The sequence below is a fragment of the Blennius ocellaris genome (assembly GCF_963422515.1).
Source record: "Blennius ocellaris genome assembly, chromosome: 20".
NCBI lineage: Eukaryota > Metazoa > Chordata > Actinopteri > Blenniiformes > Blenniidae > Blennius > Blennius ocellaris.
Genome location: NC_137669.1, coordinates 3455609 through 3478900, shown reverse-complemented (window position 1 = coordinate 3478900; position 23292 = coordinate 3455609). Strand labels below are relative to the sequence as shown.

Sequence of the window (23292 nt, the reverse complement as noted above, 5' to 3'; positions counted from 1 at the left end):
TTATGTATAACCAAATATTATATAATAGGGTATTTTAAAATTTTAGGTCATACATTGCTTTCAAATGTATTTTATTTTCAATAAAAACACTAATTATAGCTGTTAAACAGTAAGGACCTGTTTACATGATGTTTCCAAGTGAACATTTTAATGGCATTTAGGCAGTTTGTTTACATGACAACAGAACTCGGAGTCACTCAAAATGTCCCAGGGTGGAACTTTTTGAAAACAGACACTCGTGACAACGTGACAAAACTCAACATTTCTGAACGCTGTTTCTGCACGTGCACAACATTGCCGGAGGAAATAGTTCTTCTGCAAATGTGAGAGTAGATGGAAAATAAAAACCAGCATCCATAAACAATAACAACAACGTTCGCCTCCAGAGTGTCATAACTCCTCGTCCATATTCTCCTGGGACTTGGTCGTTTTATCGTTGAGTCGCCATAAATCAATCCAATTCTGTCGTCCGTTCATGAAAATGTCCTTGTCCGGCCCACGGGTAGTGTTTCTAGTGTTGTGTTCTCTCAGCGCACATGTGTAAGGTCTCATTACAAAAACAATGAACAGCACCCACTAGTGGTAAAACATGTGAATCATATTAAAATGCAGACTCAAGGAAAACCAGGAAGTCACCACCAGCAGCGTAATCTCCTCATGCTTACTATAAAATCTCAATCAAACCTTGGATTATGACCCTGAATGCCTTCGTGTTCATCAGTCGCCCCAGGGCACCAGTGTTACGCCGTCTTCAGATATTCAACATCCTGCGGGCTCTCGCCCCCGGAAGGACTCTGGGATTTGTCCACAGTGTCCCTCTAAAGCCCCGTTAGGCTTCACCTAATGAAGCTCATTGCCCGGCATCGGAAAATATGACCATTGAGTGCTGCTAAGCAACAGGCACTCATGCAGTCCTCCATGAAAACTCCTCCCCAGAGAAAGTGACACCACTTGGCCCGGCGTGCCCCTGCCGCCTCTCTGCTCAGACTCGGCTCACACAGAGTCTTTTTCCTGTTTGGTTTTGTTTTACTGTAACGAAAGGTTGGGCTCAAACAGATGTCTCGGCTATTTTGTTGTGTATCTTGGCAGATCTGCGTATGTGTTGAACCACATCGCTATCTGAATTCAGTGATGCTCTCTCAGTCCAGGCTGGTTCCACACTTGGCTGGGAAAACCACTACGAAACAGCTTTTCTTTTTGCCATTTATACCTCGCTTTGACAGACTTAATATTACTGCTGGCATCAAGCTTGCCTCCAAAAAGAAACAATTTTTCTCACAGATAACCACGGGCAATTCAAATAAAGAAACAACTCTTTACGAATAACAAGTCAATTCCAAGCGGATCATCACAAGACCTGCAGGTGGAGAAATTGACAGTCAGAAGTAAATTCTACAAAATGTTTCCAGACTCGATGAGCTTTCAAGCAAAGCTCCAGTTGGTGTGCAGCAGCTGATGGGAGACACGTCATCCACCACCACATGGCACTTTCTGATGATGAGCAGAAGTTGAAACGTGTCAAATGTTGTAAAAACCGACTTGCCTGAAAGGAAGAGAGCAAAAATACCTCAAAACTACAAGCGCTAATAAATCAAACAAAAACTGACTTCACACCAAAAAGACAACCCAGAATGTACCATTCAGAAAAGAAAGTCATGAATCTTATTTTGAATATTGAGGGAAATATAAACATACTGTACTTTCACACTTACAGCAGTCAAAGGAATTTTAAATGAAAGTTTTTCTTCAAAAACCACCATCGAGACATTATCACAGATGCCAAATCCTAGAGCCATCGATACTTATTCAGGGAAAAACTGCCTCCTGGAACTGTATTTTTTTCCCCTCAGAGCATCGTCTGCAGATATTGGAGGATGTGGGCAAAAACACTTGAAGCTATATTTCCAGGTTGGAACGTCACAAAACGGATAAAGTTACAGCCTTGATCAACGATGACCAAGTAGTTTCAACACTGACAAGACAAACAAAGAGAGAATAATAAAGTTCCTCTGTCACTCAGTGGTTGATTTTGCTGCACCATTGGTTGATAAATGATGAATAACTAAGGTAATTACTTGCACCACAGGTCAGCCAAATGAAAAGGCATAAATTGATCAAGTTGCATCATTGTTCAGCAGAATGAAGAGAAATGAACAAAATAGCTGCACAAGTGGTCAGACAAAGGAAACTACAAAGTTCCACCATTTCTGATCCAAATGAAGAGACACAAAGTCATGAAAATGTTCATTAATTCGGCTAAAGAAGAGTGACTAACAATTAAAATTGCACCATTGGAAAGCCAAATAAAGACGCAAACTGATAACGTTGCAAAATCAGTCAACAAAATAAAAAGGCACAATTAGAAAAAGTTGCTCCATCGGTTGCTCCACAAGTCAGCAACTGGTAAAATGCCTCCATTGTTCAGCAAAATGAAAAGTGACAGAAAGATTGCAGGATCAGCTGAACAAGGAATGATGAACTGATGAAGTCAAACACAGCAATACATTATGAATAACTGACTAAAGTTTCATCGGTAGCCAGTCGCTATTTGACAGATGCCATCACATCTGTAGAACAATAAAGTCTCACCATTGGTCTCACAAATACTTGTTACATTGGTATAATCAACACGCCGGTGACTTTAAGTCGCTCACGACCTTAAACTAAAAAAGATTTCACCATTGGTCAACCAAATACCGAGAAAGTCATGCCATGGATGAGTCTAATTGTGCACTGGCTTTTGCCAATTCTTGTTGAAGTCAATTATATGTTGAACTTCGATAGTATAAATAAAGTCAATCATATAAATCTATCGCTATTGATTTGACCTGTTTCTTACATACAATCATAAAGCCACCATACAGGCTCAGCACCTGCATGAGCACCAGTGTTGTAACATCTCTAGCCTCAAACAGCACGTTGTTTATCGTATTTCATAACAATGTAGCAGGACATGTATTTTTTTATTAATCATCTAATTGATTGAATTACAGAAATCTGAAGAGAGCGTAATTCAAACAGTCACACAACGTGAAGGTGAGGCTGTGAGAACGTTGAGCTGAAGCGCTTTGCTTTATTTGTTCTTTCCAGCCTGTGTAATTCCACTGTCACTGTGCGATCTCACGGTATTTGTTTTCCGCCCTCCGGGGGAACCACATTTAGTATCAGAGACACTACTCGTGTATCAAAAAAAGAAAAAAAAAAAGAAATGCTAGCGGACCACACACTGCGCACAAGCCACCGACGCTGATTTCATGCTGCTGTTCTGTGGCAATAAGTCATACAGGAGACCACACACTCCCACTCCTTCTCCCGACAGAATGAAGTGGTGGTGATAAGACCGTGTGGGAGTGTTTCGCAGCGTCGAGCTGCAGAAGACGATTGTCGGGGTCCGGCATGACGGAATCAACAGCAGGTGGCGGCGATGCAGAAGCACTGGTCAACTACAAATCACATGAGCTGGTTTGGAGTACAGACTTTGTGTTTTCTCTCCTCGGGTGACATGCGAGGCGAGACGCGGGACGTCGACATGAAATGCAAATCCTCCCGGTGCCTGGGCCCCACGGCTGGAGGAACCAGCAGGGTGGCAGCTGGGTGCTGTGGCGTGCCGACTCACAGCCCGGGGCAACCGGAGTGGATCACAACGCACCGAGCAGCCGACGGATGACGTGAGGTAAATGTCAGATCTCGTGCTGCACAGGCCACTTCACTCCCGGGCTGCTGGAAAATAGGATTTTGATTCAAGAGATGACGTACAAAGGGATTTAGGCGACAACAACAGTCTAAAAATCCTGACAATTCCATCATTTATGAGTTCATCATAAATATGGACTTTCAAACCGTCACCATTCTTGCAGCTGCTATTCAGGAACAAATCTCAGAAACAAATGCACAATACAACTCCCATTAAATCAGGTTTCTTGTAAGAGAGTTGAACTCACCACAATCGAACAAATAAATGTAATGCAAATAAAATACCAATAAAATACCAAATTATGAGACATCTGAGCTTGAGAATAATGAAAAATAAGAAAGAAAAGACTTCACTTTAAACTGAGGCTCCGGTTTGGACTTTAACTACTGACATTCATCCAAGTGCTGCAGGTAATCGAGTACACTCATGACCCACTTTATTGACCCAATGGCTTTCCTTCACTGTGTCTACTTCACTACATTCATTTCACCAGAGCTCACATACAGATGTGACCCAACATAAAACATGAAACACTCCCATAATGTCACATATTGTCAAATATTAAACCAAAGAATGAGAAGTGTTCAATTTCAGGCTTTTAAATTAAATCAATCTCTCATCGGGGGGGAGTTATGCGTTGACACACCAAACGATGACTTTCAGCCCCTTAAACCTGCTGGAGCCAGGGTCGAAATCAAACACAGTTTAGTTCAGGGGCCACATGAAACCCACATTTATCTTGAGTCGGCCGGACCGGTAAAAAACTGTCATAATAACCTTGAAATTTGTACTTTAAAGATTTTCTTTGTTGTGACACAGAGTAGACGTGACAAAAATGTCTATAGTTTCACAAAAAACTAAAAAATTACACCTAAAAGTTACTACAATCTCAACATAAAGCAATTTTAATTAAACCTTTTATAAAAGCTGCAGAGTTTAACAGCTTTTATTTTTTTGTAAGACTATTATCATTTAACAATCGACTTGTTGGTCGTCATTTGTTTGGGATACTGGGAAAATGGAAACCAAAACCGAAAGTATCAATAAACTTGACAGCAAACTTTTTGAATAGAATCATTCCCACCATTCCGCCAAGTAGCATCACTTCATCCTTGGGCACCTTTAATGCAACGTCTTCAAATGCTGCACATATATAAGGGTCCTCTCTCTGTCTCGCGCAGACGACTGACTTTCATCTCATCTGTTTGCTTCATCGCAGCTCAAGTTGGAATAAACAAGAATCATCCATTAAGCTGCATTCCTCATGTATTAAACACGACGAGAGAGGAATTTAAATGTCTCGCCGCCTGCGCTTGTGTCAATATTTGATGCCGGGGAGCTCAAAGATTAAACAATCCTGTTACATACATAAAGCATATGGCCTTGCCGCGCCGCGCACGTCATTACATCTCATCTATGTCTCAGAGAAATAACTGCATTCGTAGTTTTGTATAATTACCAGGCATCTCGCTTCCTGGGAAGATTCTCGAGAGTTGAGCTATAGAACCGTCAAATCCAGTTCCTACGAAAATATTTCATGTCCTTCAGTTTATTGGTGTAAACTTTTCCCCGTCTGGATCACTGCGCCTGACAAACTATCACATAAACATTGATATTCAGCGCCGTAGCTGGCAGCAGGGTAGCGGGACGTGTGCTGGGTTTGTTAACTCGCCGGAGCAGGAGTTCAGCACACATTTGTTAGAGCAGGTGTTGCAGGCGAGCGGCACATTAGCAGAGGACTCCAGCTCGGCGGCGGCCCCCGGTGGCCGTGTCAAACACATTACAACGATAACGCGGGCATCAAACTTTGCACAATGGACTTCTCCTTTGATATTCTTCTCCTGTTGTGAATTGTTTTGGTTTAAATGTTGAAGTTCATTCATTCATAGGACAGTTTCAGGCATAATTACAGTGAAAGTACAGTGAACGGGATGCTACTTATTTGTGATGTTCTTGCAACTACGACAACCGGAAGTACATATTCTACAGGTGCTTTTATTTTATTTGAGACAAGAAGTGCTTTTTTTTTTTTTTTTTTTTTTTTTTTACTGGCAAGGATCCCATGATTTGAATATTGAATCTTCAGTCTTCAGTAAAGTAAGCCCAGTTCAAAATGAAGTCTGTGGGTTCATTGAAAACGCTTGACATCATCTCCCTTGTCTTCCTCCACAGCCTGATTCCCCCTGGATCTATTTCTTCTGGTCTTTGTTGGAGTGGACCGGTCGGTCACCCACCTCCACTCCAGGGTGAGGCTGGCTGTCGCCACTATAGTCTCACTCGTTCACCTCCCAGGTGGAGGAACATCCTCTTCACACACAGAGGAGAAGACACTCGTCAAAAGCGGCTTTCACTGGAGGAAGTCAGCAGTGAGAAGCCGACAGGTCGAGGTCCAGTCAAAATAAATATGCAACAGACAAAAGCTGGCTGCTGTCTTTCTCTCAGATAACTCCCTGTGTGTCTCGAACTGCAGCGCTGCCAATGCTGCTTGCCTGAACCTCAGGCTCGCTGCTGCTCCAAGATTGATAGCCTTTTCTTTTTCTTTTTTTTAGGATCCTGACGAGCTCGGAGTTGGACGTCCTGCAGGGTAGTATGGCAGGACCTACAAATGAGTGTTTTGCCTCGGGGTAACGAGTTGGATTCTGTAGCTTTAACAGCCCTGTGAGATGTGCAGCTTCTCTTGGCTGCTGTGAATGAACATTTTCAGATATTTTTCACACTTCCAAGCCCAGTACAAGCAGTTTTAATCCTTTCACCTCCACCAGGGGTCTGCAACCGATGAGGCTTTTTGCCCACTATGTGGTGGCGACCGAAAGCTTTCAGAAAGTAACTGAGAAACAATCCCAGCTCACTGTTGGCGCCAGTCCATCAAAATTATATGTAAACAAGCATTTTCATCTTATTCTTTATTTCATTTGAGCATCAAATTATTGTGTCCACAAAATGCTAGAAATGGAAAAATCGCTGGTACGCTTGGAATAAATTACACAATAAAAGCGATGCGGAAGATGATTGCTCACAAATTCAAAATGAAGAGCAACACAAGAGATTGTGAAAAGACTGCAAGGTCTTGGAAGGTACAAAGCAGCAGCTGTCAAAGGCTTCATTCAGACTGCAGGTCTTGATGCTCAATACAGATTCTTTGCTGGGATCTGACTTCTTTGAATTGAGTCGCATTTTCCTGTAGTATGTTAAGCTTCATTTATTCTGCAATCAATACGCCAACTTCATGCTTTGTCACAAACCACCTCCACGCAGCCTCAGTGTCGCACAATGCAAACCTCTTCCAGCCGCTATTTCCACGTTCAATACGACAGAGAACACAAGGGGAACTATGCAATCCAAGAACGCTGTGATTGGTCCGCTCTCCTCCACCAGTGAGTCAGATTATGTAGTAAATGTGCACTTTATTGGAGAAGCTGAAGTCCTACCAGTATTTTGCACGACCTGGAACAATTTGCTTTTGTCAGACTCCCTGTCCACTGCTGGTAAATCAGTTTCCAAATGATTTTTCATTTACTATCAAGTTTTTATACAGGGAGACCTTGAGCAGATCAGGCTTTTAGTGTGTCACAGTCTGCTACATGAAATCCCCACAGTGAAACAATGCTACATTTGCCATAACACAAGAAATTCCCTCTTCCACTCAGTTAAGCCTCTGAAAGTGTGTGGCCCTTTAAGGTGAGCGTAGCTGAACTTGGTGAAGTTGTTTATAGCTCTCTTTTGCAATAATGATAATGCGTTATGTCATCTGCTTCTTCGGGGTAAAGCTGCAGGGGCAAACTGTGCTGCACACGGGGACCTTGCATGCACAGTTTACCCTCTGAGCGGTGAAAACAGAGCAGCCGACTCCGGAGTAAGAGACTCCCGCCGAGTGCATCAGCACCACGGGAACGCATTCCCATCGATCTGCGTGCAGACCTCCATCAGGCTCCCGCCAGGACGCTCCGGCAACGTGAAAATTATCCACTCGCTGCAAAAGTGCAAGTGGGGCGAAGGCCCTTCAAATCATTTTTCAATAAGTGGTCGAACAGTGTATTAACGAGCGTCTTGTTTCCAGATGAAAGGCCGATCGCTGATTCATGTTATGACGGTGTGAGGGATAACTGCTGCCAAGCGGCGAGGTGTTAATTCAAAGATCAAAGATGTGATCTGGCAGACCGAGCTGCTGGAATTAAGAAACTCATTGAGTGGAAACACTGAAGCCTCCATAAATCATTCATAGAGCGTAAATGCTTGCGTCAAGGAACCAAAACACACGTCTGTATTATTGGTTAGTAGAGTTTTATTGAAGTTTTCTGGATCGAAACATAAACCAGGGGTCTGAAATGTTGATGACCAAAAGAGCCGTGTTTGTGATTTTCTAACAAATAGAGCTTGTTTGGGAAACGCAACACATGTTAATTACCCAAAATGAAGAAAAACATTAATAAAAATGCTATAAATACAAAAAGTGAGGTTGTATTCATGAATTGCCATCGCTAGGTAGATATACTTAAAACATTTTTAATTTTTTTTTGCTTTTGTAGGCAACAGTTACACAGTTTTTCTTTTTTCTCCACTTTAACCAATGTATACATCTTAGTTATGTATAAATAAATATTCGAATAAATAGCCTCTTCAGGTATTTAATTTAGTTTTATAACAACACGCTACTAAGACCTGTTTACCTGACAATGCTTGTAAAAAGTGAAAATGCATCATTTTTATGCTTTCGTTTCTGAAATGCTTCACGTTTACGTGGTAATTTATTTTGAAACGTCCATTTACATGGAAATGGCCGAAACACTGAAGTGATGTAGTTAGTATGTCAGGCCACTAGTGGGTGCTGTTAGGTTTGTTTTTGTAATAAAACAACACGCGTGCGTGCAGAGAACAGCACAGTATAAACATGAACATTGGGAGTTCACAGACATTGATATGGACAGACGATCAGATTCAAGTTCTATTTCAGGTGACTCAACTTCAACACGACCAAGTTCCAGGAGAATACTGACTGGAAGTCATGACACGGCAGAGAAAAACATTGTTGTTCATGCACAGCAGCAGTGTTTCAGAAAAGGCACGTTTCCTCTGGTTCCACAGAGGGAGATTTCTTTTCCAAAACGTTTCACTTTGCGTTCTCAGTGGCTCAGATTATCATCATTATCATAGGTTGACATTTATCATAACATATGGTAGAAGTTTCACGTACATAGCGTTTAACTTTTTTTTAAACTTTAGATTGATTCATTTAGCATCAATAAATAAATTTTAAAAAACGGCCTTCCAGTTTTACCAGTTGTTGAAAAAATGGTGTTACGTTATGGTGAATAATTGGTTTGCGTCACTCATAATGAGTCAAACTACCTCCTAGCGTCACCTGCAATCCATTACTCATCCTACTGAGGGCTCAAAGTAGAACTGACTACCGTATCAAGTGAAGTTTTTTCTTCATCAAAAAAACCTGAAAATTATGATTCATTACTTATTAAAAGATACAATTTTGAATGTTGTCAAAAAACCAACAAAAACACATATCAAGCATCTCAATCCCAATGAATCTCTTCCCCCTCCCCCAAGCATACAAAATAAAAAAAAAGAAAGAAAATAAATATAGATGAATTAAACAAAAACAACGTAAATCATCAGCCATTTGACCGGTGCAGAATTTACAGCCAAATGCAGGAGCGGCTAACTATTTTCAGTGTAGTCATTCAAAGCTGGATCAAATTAAACCAAATAAGCACTACGAGCACTTTTTCTAACGCTGGTTAACGGCGTTGGAATAAACACGCAGAAACAGATTATCCGTGCAGCGGCTTCCCAGCAATGAGTTACGAGGCCGTGGGGATCCAGACGAATTGATTGCTTCATCATTTGGAAGGAAGGTAAGCTGAGTTTGTTTTATCGCCCTTTAAATGATCTGAGAGGTGCGCTTTTGGACAGATTTGTTATTATTCATGTGTTATTTTGTTGTGCTTGATGACTGCTGAAGTCTCGCCAAATCAGGCAAAAAACCTCCTTTAAAGATTCATGAAGAGCAGCTTTAATCACACCCTAAAATTACAACCTAAGCAAGTAATCATTGTGCATATAAATAGAAAACAGCGTCATCTAGGTGTGAAACAATCTTGGCCGCTTTATTGACTGCAGCTCGAGAGAAGGATTCATTAAATCCTTTGTCCTTGATGTATTGGAGATTTACATAATCTATCCAAAGGAACGGGAACCCTGGGGCATTAAAGCCTTCATAGCATCAAAGAAACTCAGAGGAGAGAGGAAACTTTTTGAGGCTCCAGGAGGTGGTGGAAGGAGTCCGCTCACTGCTGGGACGGCAGAAAGAAAGAAGTGGGGATATTGACGCCCCCCCTCCCCTTCCAAAGGAAAAGAAAAAATGGGCAATATTGCACATCCAGCACTCCAATCAGCCCCTGTCAAGAAGGACAATGTGCCCCCATCCCACCCCACTTAACCACAACAACACCCGACAATCACTGTCCGACCGGGGCTCCACCTGACAGGCCCTGTCAAGATTACAGTGTTTCATACCGAAGCGCTGCGATGACAGCTGATCGGAGGCCAAGTGGCAGCCTCTGGCCTGCGGGGGGCGCCGGGCCAATCACCCAGCCCCGCTGTTGGGTGGAAATGGACCCTCAAAGACACTCTGGTGCTCCGTCGCCTATAGACCACATTATGCCCCCGTGGAAGGATCTAGATTACATATAAGATGCTTTCCTGAGCTGCTGGAAGATGAAACACACACACACACACACACACACACACACACACACACACACACACACACACACACACACACACACACACACACACACACACACACACACACACACACACACACACACACACACACACAACTCCCTCCTGAATGGATGTCACACACTTGTGACGTTCTGTTTCCATCGTGCAATCTGCACTTCATGTTGTGGCCGAAGTTTATTAGATTCATATCAACCAGCTGTGAATTGACAAGATTTTCAAATCTGCATAGCAGCATGACATTGTATTGTGATAAATAACTGGAAACGTGTGCACAAGGAGGACATGCAAACTCCACAAAGAAAGACCTCAAGTGTCTACAAGAACCTGCTGAGTCACACAACGGAGTAACAAGTGCGACAACTGGAGTAGCACTGAAAAAATAAGCATATTTGTGCAAATAATCTCGAACTGTTATTCTACCGTTGGATAAAAAGTGTGATTTTGGATTTGCAGGTTTCTCCCTGTTAAAAGGGAATCTTTCTTCCTGCCGTCTCCTCCGCTCGTGGGTTTTCTCTGTAAAAGTGAGATGACTGTGTTGTATGTGGTGCTATATGTATAGAAATAATTGCAATGCCAGTAAAAGTAACTATTCTTGTGATTAAAACCTTGATTTGTAATGTGGTATCGGACTGGCCAAACTGTCCTGTGAGGCTTTTTTGGGTGATTAAAGAAAAGGCTGAGGAGCGAGTGGAGCTGGAAGTGACAGTTGCCGCCCGGTGTAATGGAAACTGTGACTGGCACAAAGAATCTAACAAAGACACTGACTCATCTCCACACGCCGCCTCTATTAGAACCGCCTGGCCTGCAGATGAACCGGCGAGGACGCCGCTCGCTCCAGCTGCTCCACGCCGCACAATACAAACACTTAATTCCACTTTTGCCAAAAGGTGAACTCTGCTTTCGAGCTGCTGACTCATGCAAAGGTTTGGTTACACATTTATCAGGTTCCTTAAATCCGACAATCTAAAGATTATTTTGTCCTAAATGACTGATGTGAAAGAAATTTCTGTAATGACACTGAGATCTGCAGCATTGCAGCCGTTTGTGCTGCGATTTCAGCTTCTTGTATCAGTTTCCTCGGCCAGCAACATTTTTCCTTCTGAATGTTGTTTTTTATCAGGAAATATTAGAATCTACAGTATCAATTAATTGATAGTCTCTACTCAACATTTTCATTATTTTACTGCTATAATTAACAGATTGAATTATCTGTTCGACACATGAAAATATACACATGCAGAATAAATAGATATTCAAGTACACACACTTGACATACATACTCGGCATATATGTCCAACATGTCTGCAAAATGAAAAGGATGAGGAAGAATAAAAACTTGTTTAATCCTGTCTCTTATCCAATATTTAATCATCACATTTTATAATTATCCTGATTTCTGAGTCCTAATTATATTTGCTTGTGCACATACACGTCAACAACTAATATCCAGCTTAATTTCCAGTTTCCACATCGGCTGGGTTGGTAGTGTCCTCTCAAAATGAGATTTTCGGTGAACACAGAGAGATAAGGAATCACGTCACAAAACAAAACATGCTGACCCAAAGAATCCTGGTCTAGAAAGTCCACCACCCTGCTGTTTTATGACAACGTTTTCAAATGGAAACAAAAAGTTTTCCTGGTGTTTTTGGTGTCTGTTTTCATGAAAAGGGTGCTTGGAGCCACTGAAAACACAACTTTTTGAAAACGTTCTGACTCAGTCTCCATTGAAACGGAGGAAAACACAACGCTGCTGCTGGTCGTGTGCACCACAGCTGTCGTAAACAGTTCTACTGCACATGCTCAGTAGATGGACAATCCTACAGGTTATCACAATCCCAAGTCCACATTCTCCTGGGACTTGGTAGTTTTATAGTTTATGTGATGTTATGTCATGTTATAGCGTATCATTCTGTTTGCATGTGTGGTTTCATGAAAAAAACAACAACTAACAGCACCAACTTGTGGCCTGGTATTATATAAGTACATTGTTTTAAAGGAGTCATATTCTGCTAAATTGACTTTCTAATGGTTTTCCAACAGTAATATTCCTCTCCATAACTGGAACGATGCAACAGAAGTGAAGACAGTGTGTCCTCTCTCTCCTTGGATTGTTTCAGTTTTTAAAAAGTGTGTTGCTCCAACCAGCCAATCAGAAATCAAACCCTATATAGTGTCATCGGGGGTTCAGCCAATCACAATCAAGGTAGGCTCCTCCCCTTTGACTCCTCCCACAATCAGGCAGCTCTGCTGTGGCACATGGCACCACGAGAAGTACTTCCTCCTCTTCCCAAGATGGTCATGTGTGGACGGAGCCAGTCCAGCTCACACAGACACAGCAGATTGTGAATGTAGCTCCTCTGAACCAATATTCAAATGGAGGAAAATCAAGGAAAAGCTAGAAACTTTGATTAGAAGGTTTCTGGACCAACCAGACCAAGAGGAAGTGTTGAACAGCTGGAGAATATGACTCCTTTAAACTTTTCTGCTGTTTCCGTGGTTTTCAAAAACACTGTGTAAACCTGAAACTTTTCTGGCACAAAAACAAGTTTTTTCACTTGAAACGTTGTCGTGTGAACTGGGTCTTTGACGCCTCGCTGCTTCTGCATGCTGACATCATCATCAAGCTGGTATAAGGAACCTCTTGTTGCCATCACATCTAAAACATGCAGGACTGTTGCTCTACGGATCCAACTACACTGTATAGGCCCCGCCCCTTTCCTCAATAACCAATCACATGCTAGGCAAAGCTCACACTAGGTTTAATGGCACAATTACCAAATTATCCAGTAACTTGTTATATTATATTGGTATTACACAGTAGTTACTGTTATTACTGCTAAACATTGCATTTTGTATATAGGTTTTTATGTGGATTGCACTACTTCTGTCCATTCATCAATTTGATCCAGATTCTAACAGTTTTACTTCAAATCAAGCAGTTCTTCTTCGTGCAGTTCCCCCACCTGTTGCACATTCGTTTCTGATAAAAGCTCCATTTTACTAAAACAAACACAACTTTTCTCCTGTTGTTAAGCTCTCAGTCAGACCTCTAATGCTCCTTTGTCATTCTTCTCAGAATGTTAATATGTTGTTCTGACTCCTTCATTATTTTCCATTCCATCTGCTTGATATTGGCCTTTTATCCAAGGCGACACACGACCAGCGACAGCGACGCTCTCCAGCTGCAGAGAGCGGCCCGTGAAATCTCAAATTAATTTCAATTAAAAGAACATATTTTTCATTTCATCATTGTTAGCCGCAAATATCGTCTTGATTAAAAAGCAATTATGTTTTTTCGTCTGCCGTTTAACGCAGGCTTTAAAGTGCAGCGCGCCTTGATTACACTTTATTAGTCTGGGTTTCACGGAGACGTTAAAATGAAAAAAAAAAAAAAAAAAAGGGAAGCTAATGCTAGATTATTTCCTTCGATGCTACGAGGCGCTATGTACGAAAACATCACTGGTGTGTGTGTGTGTGTGTGTGTGTGTGTGTGTGTGTGTGTGTGTGTGTGTGTGTGCAGTCAGAGCCTGAAACCTGCATTCCTACTGTATATGTGTAGATACTCACACATGTTTATATTTCCACACATTTACCAGAGATGACTCTTGCTTTTTAAGCTGTCCTTAGTCTCCCGGCAACGCGACTGCTGTGACCTGTTATCAGTCAGTCAGGTGACGCCTCCAGCTGCAGGTGACGCACTGTTTTTATTTTATTTTTTTTTTTCTAATGCTTTCAGATCTTCAGGTTATAAAGCAGAGCCGTGGGATGCAGCCCACTACAGGTGTCTCTGGTGTGCTGCGCTGGAGGAGTAATTCATTTATACTCTGCATACGCAGGACAAACACAGTGAGAAGAGTGCATTGGGACAAGAAGAGGAAGAAGAAGAAGAAGAAGAAGAAGAAGAAGAAGAAGAAGAAGAAGAAGAAGAAGAAGAAGAAGAAGAAGAAGAAGAAGAAGAAGAAGAAGAAGAAGAAGAAGAAGAAGAAGAAGAAGAAGAAGAAGAAGAAGAAGAAGAAGAAGAAGAAGAAGAAGAAAGCTTTTTCGGCAAGAGAGTTCATACTCCGTGAAGAAGCTGTCGAAGTTGTAAGCCACGCCCCCTCACTGAAGGCCACGCCCCCTCGTGGCAGGCACACATTTGTGAAGCAGCGTTTTAAGTTTTAAACGGCACAGCTTATTTCTCACTTCCAATGTTTTCACAAATTTCATATTTCACTGAACTGTTTCAGTAATAAAAGAGAACGTGTATGTCTGAGCCGCCATGTTGGTCTGGTTTTACCGCTGGAGCTGAGTGATGCATTCAGGTGCATCACGTCAGCCCAGCCTCCGACGTGTTAACGAGCTGTGGGGCTCATACAGTAGTGAAGTTACAAGTTAAATATGATTAAAACATGACTGATAGTCATTGGCATATTGGAACACGTATGCGCAGCACACGGCAGTGCCGACGTTTCGGCAGTGCAGCAAGAAAGACATTTCTTCGGCCACGGGGAGCATTTTGTTCAGCAGAACCCTGCAGTGCTCAACTTTCTTGTTGTTGCTAAGGAGTACGAGTCGGTCTTTAGTCTTCAGGCCATTTTAACATGATTATGTTCCTCAGTGAAAGAAACCTGTTTTGAGGTTCAGTGCTCAATTGAACTACGCTTTATTTTTCAAAGGAGGATAAATCTGAGGAAGTTAAAAACCTTTGTTATTCACCTATAATGCCAACAGTGCCCCCTATGGTTTGACTTGGTACTGCTACAGGTCGGTGTCCATGACGCTCCGAGAGACTGAAATAAATGTGTTTTGAAGCATCTGCATCTAACATCGAACATAAATAACTCCAGTGAGTCAACCAAGTCCTAATTGTGGTATTTATCAGATACAATGTTATGTAAATAACATGTGACTTGGAGACAGAAGAACTCAAGAGGCTAGTTAAGCATTTTTTACAGGCATCTGCTGAGAAATGTGTTGTCACATGTGTGTTGTCAGTTTGGTACGTTTCTACTAATGTTATTTTGTGAAAACATCACAAAATGGTGTTTATATCCTTCCTTCTGCCCTTGAATCCATCCAGTGTCGAGTTTGTCCCTCCAGTTTGTTCTCCTGCTCTGCTGGTTTTCTAATAACAACACTGTCGTTGAAACAGTCACACCTGAACCTGCTTCAAAGACCATTTCTACTATTACTACTACAAATAATTACAGCTGCAGGAATTCAAACGAAGTTGTGAGTAGAATCATTTACTACAAATGAAGCAAACAAGGTTTCTTGAAGTCGGTTTCCCACTCATACATGAGGTGCAGGTCATCAGGTGTGGCACCTACCAAGGGAACCAACGTCTTGTGGATTTTCAGTGATTTATCGGGTTGTAACCCAGACTTTGGAAATCACTGCGTTATTGTTCTCTCTTCTTTCATGAGGGCTTCATAATGTCTCTGCACCGTGAACATTTGCTTTGTTATGCTAATGGAGAGGCTGTGGTAATAATGGAACGAGCTCCTCACAGTGAACGCATGATTAATGTGTCCAGCTGGATGCTCGTCGCTCTTTACAGTGGCTCAACAAGACGCCACCCGAATTCAGCAGGTCCATCCTCCTGCAAACATCTGGCAGAGAAATCTTAATAAACATCTTTAAACCTATCGTTACAGGCCCACATGATGGAATTTAATTAGTTTCTGCAAACAGCTCGTGGTTGACACAGCCCAAATTGTTTCCTTATCTCTGCCGCGGAGGGTTTTGATTTCACACGTTTCACTTTTCAGTGATGATTTGAGAATCCATCGACGCTCCGCAGGAGAGTAAATGGAGCTTTTCAGGAGGTGAGGCGAATCTCAGAGCGAGTGGTGCGTCCGAGCTCGGTCCTCCAATACTAAAGACACAGACGACTTGCTCAGACGCCGCCAGCCAGTGATTCTGCGCTTTTTTCCTGGAGTGTCGACGGACCGAGGCGAGGTTATGAAGTCTGGAGGAGATGTCTCGACACTTTCCCGTGATTGTCTCGGCTTTCTACTCTCGTGTCGAGAAAACTGCAGCTCGCGGCTCAGTGTCATCTCTAAGAGCAGCTAATGATGATCGGCTCCATTTTGTTCACTCCACGCTTCACTTTTTGTTCCATGAAGATGTTCTTACTTCTTTTAGCCAGGATGGAAAACAAAGACTTTTATCGTTTTATGCATGTTAGAATACCTCACAGCTTAGATTATTTTCCTTATTCCAAAGCCCCAAATCACCTACCATGAGAGACAACTGCAGATTTACAGGGACTATTTATAACAGCGGATGGATACACGAGAAATAAAATGATAAATAATACTATAATTTTGTTGTAATTGTAGTCTTCAGCTAAATTCATTCACTTGGGAAGAAACTGAATCTGTCAGGTTGTATTTCTATGAAAGAATTAGGATTCCCATATAATAGATTCCCATATAAATACTGGGAGTTGTAGTTAAAAGGAAATGTCAGTCAACCGGGTGGAAACTGTATATTTATAAGGGACTACTTCTATTGTGTCCCAGATTATGAGACAGAAGGAGTTTAAAAGAAAAGTTACCAAACAGCAGAGGAAGTTTAACGGGACTATTTTCAGCAGTGGATTGATACAATATATCAAATCAATATTGCATCCTAATTGGAGTTTATTGGTAGATCAATACACTTATCAAAGAAATAATTTTAGATGACATGAAAATAGTCCAAAAAATGTTATGTCACCGAACATGGATTCCCGCAATCTGATTGGTCAGCTCAGGTGCCACTCCAGCTGATTCACTTAAACTGTATAAATGAAGAATCAGAATATTGGATTAAATAATCAATCATAAGTTTTAATGAGTTTTGAACTAAATCAGAAATGTGGAAGGGATTTTTTTTTTTCTCTAATGTGCTAAAAAGCTACAAGCTAATATTAGCCTGAAGCTAACAGGACGAATCCGATACCTCATAGTTAGTAAATAAAATCAATTTATATTGGCGGAGAATATTATGAACACTATGTCATATTTTATTCACAAAAACAGCATAACCTCAAGTCATGCTGTTCTTAGTGTAGGAAATTTTACAATGGCCAAAAATGGGCGGGGCTTTCTTTACTCTTGCTTTTCAAGTACACAAAGACTCATACAAACCCAGAAACAACTGGACCAGAGAAGCAACGACAGATTGCCCCCCCCCCCCCCTTTAGGTCATACTGGGGTGGGAACCTTCAAAGACTGTTTCGACCGTTAAGTATTTCCATCTTTGTTCATGTTGTGAATGAAAAAACAAGGCGGGAACAGAAAAACAGCTATACTGAAAATGTTTTTCAACTTGTCGTGATCAACTGTCCCTCCAAGTGAACTCTTGCAATCAATATACACTTTTAACATGCTTTGTTTCTCTCCTCTCATACCTTAATTCGGGGGAGTCCAACACATTCTAGGTCAGAGGTTGCCAAAGTTCATCTTGACTGGACCGGACTGGTAAAATAGTGCCATAATGAACACAAAATTTAAACTTTTAAATTTGTCTTTGTTTTGAAAAAATCAAACAAACAAACAAAAAATCCTTCTGGTGCAAAATACAGTGACACCCCCCCCCCTTTGTCTGCTACTCTTAAGAAATTTGTGAAAACAAAACTCTATGTTTTCTTCGAAATGTTTATAATTTGCTTGTTGTTTAGCCAGAATGGGGCCACGAGGTTCAACACCTTAAATGCTGCTACTAGCTTCATTTTAATAAATGTGACCTTATCCCGGGAAAAGGCCCAATTCATGAGCAAAAAGCCCCCTTTCATGTGCCAAAGTGTCCTTGAGCAAGACATTGAACCCCGGATTGCTTGTAATGGATGGTTTGAGCACCTTGCATGTCAGCTGCCTTCACTGGCATGTTATGAACTATAAAATCTTGTGAACCACTCAATCAGCTGAAAAGCGTTACATAAGTAAAAAGCATTTAGCTGTAGTCTGGATATAGATGTTTTTCTTTCAAAAAGTCCTGTTTATTCCTTGTTTTTTTTTTTATATAAAGAGTTCAGAATGCATGGGAGTGAGTATGCACTGAGCTGCCTGTGTAAAACAGCAGTCCTGGGACTGTTGTTGTTTAAAAGAAAAAAGTGTGATCAAGTCTGCTTGTTTAATCTGCTTCATCCAACTTTAAAGTGACCTCGTGTGTGTTCTGTAGCCTGGAAACCAGCCGTCAGCTGCACCTTTCTGCTGCGCTCTTCCAGCTCTAAGTGTTGCCTGGCAAACCTGAGGACCAGCCTGGTGCATTAGTCCACCCCCACCCCCCCTCCAACACACACATCTCTGCCTCTTATCCTCACCCTTTCGCTCTCACCCGCCTCCTCTTGAATAACATCTCGTGACTCGTCGCTGTGACCTCTGCGCGCGTAAAAAGTGCGGAAAATGTCCAACCACAATAGGCTCCAGGGGTCTATTGCCATTTTTAATTTTTTGTATATATTTTTTTACCGTTTTGAGCCCAATCCAATGGAATTCAAATGAACGGATCCAAGTTTAACTGTGTGTTATTAATAAAAAATGTAGAATATAAACAGTAACACACTTTACTCCTTTTATTTCAGTTACAAACCACGAAGATCACCATCAACGTTTTAAAGCATTTTGAGAGCTGGGATTTAGTGAAATACAACTGGAAACTGGTTTGATTTGTGTTTTAATCTCGAATCAGCGTGTAGGAAAGTGATCTGCACTCAAAACCTGAACCCCGGATCTGTTTCCGAGCGTAAACACCGAGTAGAGTCGAGTGAGTGTAGAGTGAGTAGGAGTGACATCAGGCTTCAGCAGCTGAACTCTCGTCCTGCCTGCGGCTGATCTTCTCAGAGGAGCTGTTCCTTTCAGCACCACCACCGCCTCTTGTTTCTCCACCTCCTGCTGCTTCTCTCTCAGCCCATCCATCACAACACTACACATCTGGTTACAGTAACCACGCCGCGCTCGCCGATCGAGTGCGCGCGGTGATCTCCATCTATCGCGATCTCTACCAATCACGAACTACGACCAGAGAATTTACTAAAAGTTACCTCCTGTAGTTGCGCCACAAAGAACCGTAATGCCTCTCCAACATCATGTGTCCCGTTAGTTATTAAGAAACCAGAGGCTCTTCGTGCGGCTGGATACGCAGTTGCGTCCTCCGGCTCAATGCGCTGCAACGTGTTGCGTAAAAACTTTAAAGACCTGCGTGTTTCAGTTCGGATCTGACCCGACTTGAGCACCGACACGTGCTAATGAACTGAGCAGAAACTGTTGTGGTTGCTCGGAGGAGCCAAATATGCTCGTGACGATGCACGTCCTGTTGCGCAACAGCTTACCTATGGTGGTGATCACCGTGATGGCAAAGTAAAATGACCCCGCAAATTTCCACTGCACCCCAGCTCTGTGGGGCTCAGCCTCCATGATGATGGTCTCCAGCTTGCGGTAATCATCCTCGCTGATGTTATATTTCCCCTGGAGACGCTTCTCCTCCGCCTCCAGCTGCTCCTTCTCGCGCATCTCGAAGTCGGACTCCAGGGCGTCGAAGACGGCGGCCCCGACGAGCAGGTACGTGAACGTGCAAATGATCAGGGACAAGGTCCGCACGTTTTGCCGCTTCATGGCCAACAGCAACCGGCGACCGAGGGGCTCATGTCCCCTCGGGTTCCCCGGGAAGGCGCAGCAGCGGTGGGGGAAGCCGTGTGGGCAGCGGCGGCAGCAGCAGCAGCGCCCGGGGGCGGAGGCGCAGAAAGGTGCGCTCCGGGGACGCTGGCCGCGGCGGACGCCGGAGTCGGGGCACGCGTGGAAATCCCGAGCCTTGTACTGATCCTGGTAACACGCCCCCAGATCCTGCTCCTGGTTGGAGGAGAGACACAAGAGACTGCTGGATCGCCTGGACCAGGAGCCCTGCAGCCGAGAGACCCTGCGCAAGACCTGCCCAAACCAAGTCCTCCCGGTGCGCAGTGCCATCAACAAGCTGCTTCCAGAGCCTGCTGTCCCGATTCTCCTGAAGCGAGATCAAGAAATGTCCCCAACCACAAATGACCGAGTCCCTCTTTTGAACTTAGTCAGTGATGTGAACCTAAACGCTCTTTAGCTGAGCATCTTCTCTCAAGTTTCAGCTGAACAGCAACCTGTTCGCTGTAACCCCATCAGCGTCCAAGCTATTTTTAGCAGCCATTTCTCCCCATGCAGGAGTTAAATAAATAAATAAATAAATAAATAAATAAATAAATAAATAAATAAATAAATAAATAAATAAATAAATAAATAAATAAATAAATAAATAAATAAATAAATAAATAAATAAATAAATAAATAAATAAATAATTTCAATTTGCTGTCTGTGAAACCCTCCAATCCATCAAGAGAAAATGTGCTGAGTCGTCCAGAAATGACAGGAGGGTCACAGAGTAACGGGGATCAACTTCAAGTTGGGAAATGTCACACTCACTGAATGCACAGGAGTATATAAAAAAAAAAAGAGAAATCTCAGCCTGGTTTTCTCCTCATCTGTTGCTTTCCTCCTGCATCCACTCGCCACTTGTTACAGGGAAGAGAAGCATTATTCCAAGCACCAATCCGCTCCTGGTTGAGAAATAATACGATCTGCTTCAGGATGCAGGAAAAAAAGACTATAGTGATGAAATAAAGAAACCTGGTGGAAGGTGCGGACGCGCTCCAAGCCTGCAGTGCCACTCATCCTCTGTTGCGCACATCCAAGCGCACGCTCCAAGGCTCCTCTTCCCAACTGCCTGTAGCTAATCAGGAGAAAAATTAACTCATATGGAATGATGTAGAAAAAAAGAAAAAAAAAAACTACTTGCACGTGCCTCTGACTTAATCGTGCGCGTCACGAAGTGTTCGCATTTTTAAAGGATCCACATTCTTATGTCTCCGGAGTGAGTGAGTGTGTGAGCTTGGTGGGCGTTTCTCCTCCAGTCTCTGAGTTTTTTCTTTCTTAATTTTTTCTTATTTTATTTACCCAATCGCTTTTTTTCCCCAAGTGTCACGATTCATCCGAGTTGTGCCTCCCCCAAGAGAACCTACCCACTCTGTGCGTGAAGAGCCCCCCCCCCCTCCCCTCCCTCCTCCAAGCCGGGCGGAGCGGAACGTCTCTCTCTCTCTCGCTCTCTCTCTCTCTCTCTCTCTCTCTCTCTCTCTCTCTCTCTCTCTCTCTCTCTCTCTCCCCTCCACCCCTCCCACAGTGACCACTCCCACTCATCACATGCAGGGTTCACTTCAGCCGCGGCTGGACACGTTGATGCCTTTTTTTCCCTTCGTTGTCGAGCTGTGCATCACCTTCATCATCATCATCATCACCATCATCATCATCATCATCATCTTCATCATCGTTATCATCATCATCATCTCCCTCATCATCCTCATCACCATCATCAGCCCTCCACAGACAGAGGAGCGCAGCCGGGCTCAGCTGCGCTGTCCAGGGTCCTGAAGAGCGGAGGCGCCACAGCGAAGCTCGTCCTGTTGTTGCTGCTGCTGCTGCTGCTGCTGCTGCTGCTGCTGCTGCTGCTGCTGCTGCTGCTGCTGCTGCTGCTGCTGCTGCTGCTGCTGCTGCTGCTGTGCACCAAAAGAGACAAATTACTGTCAACAAACACACATGCATGGACCATGCAACAGGGAGGAATCAAACCAAGTGGTTTTAGAGAGAATCTGGAGAAGTGGACACTTCAAAATGCATCATTTTTTAATTAAATACAGAAGGAAGTTATCACACATCCCCAATGTAATCAGTTTATACACCTAAAATTAGTTCCATCCATCCATGCATCCACCCATCAATCAGAATTGTGTTGTTTTTTTGTGTTCATTTCATTCTCTAGTCCTACCAGCCCCATTTTATCTCCTTATTGCTCTACATATTAATATTTAATGTTACTTATTTGATTTCTATTTAGTTTTATTGATCATTTAACTCTTCTATTTATCCCGTGGGCTTTTCTGTGTATTTGTATTGTGTTCTCTATCTATGCCATTTAATCCTGTGCAGGCCTGAGTCAGTCACTGTTTACTATATTCAAGGGCAAGATACATCCTGGACAGACCTCCAGTCATCACAGGACCAACAGGCACACACACTCACATTCACAGTTAGGGGCAATTCAGGAACACCAATTAAAGTCACGTGCATGTTTTTGGACTGCAGGAGGAAACCAGCAGGTATTTCAACCCACAACTTTCTCCTTGTGAGGCAAATGTGCAAACCAAAGCTCCCCTTAGCCAGTTCTACTCAAACAAATTCAGATTATTTCAGAACCAGCTAGTCAAGTTGGTTCACGTTTGATTGTCTTGAATTTAAAAGAGTCCGTTGGGCTGATAATAAAGCTTGCAAAAAAATAAATTCAAAAAAGAGTCTCGTTGGAAAGTCGAGCCACATACAGGCCAGTTTCCTCTTGAGTGGGCTGGTCCAGTAGAATAGTACCATTTCAAGTTTATCCGTTGTTGTGGCAAGAAAATGTCTTTATCTTCACACAAAAAAACAATTACTACAAAATACGATTACAAGCTCAACAAAACTTCAATGTTAATGAAACCCTCTGGTGCAAAATACAATAAAGTGTTCACAAAAGTTCTCCTGCAGCTGCTGCATTATACATGATTTTACCACCTCACCCTGACAGCCTGGCTTCGGGGCTGGTTTCCCCACTATGAGGTAGCCAGCTTGACTGATCTCTCAGCTTGGATCTCACTGTTGTGTTGAGCCTGCTACTCTTCAGAAATCTGTTATTGTGAGTTATTGTTCCTGTGCCAAGAACTTCTGCAATCATTGAATTTACTTTTTTTTTTTTTCCCAGTGGTGAGGTATGGCTCAATGCACCATCTAGTGGAATCAAAGTTGTGTTACAATAGTGATCTTGT

The 23292-nt window shown here is 42.6% G+C and overlaps 1 protein-coding gene across 1 annotated transcript in view; it reads right to left on the bottom strand.

Moving 5' to 3' along the window:
- Nucleotides 1-20382, bottom strand: part of kcnk9 (potassium channel, subfamily K, member 9) — a gene marked incomplete at both ends in the record, with an annotated part of 50597 nt that extends 30215 nt beyond the window's left edge. The window contains one exon of the mRNA XM_080515766.1: nucleotides 19752-20382. Within this exon, the coding sequence (XP_080371892.1) occupies nucleotides 19752-20382 (631 nt within the window). The remainder of the gene's footprint in view (nucleotides 1-19751) is intronic.
- Between the last annotated feature and the right edge of the window lie 2910 nt (nucleotides 20383-23292).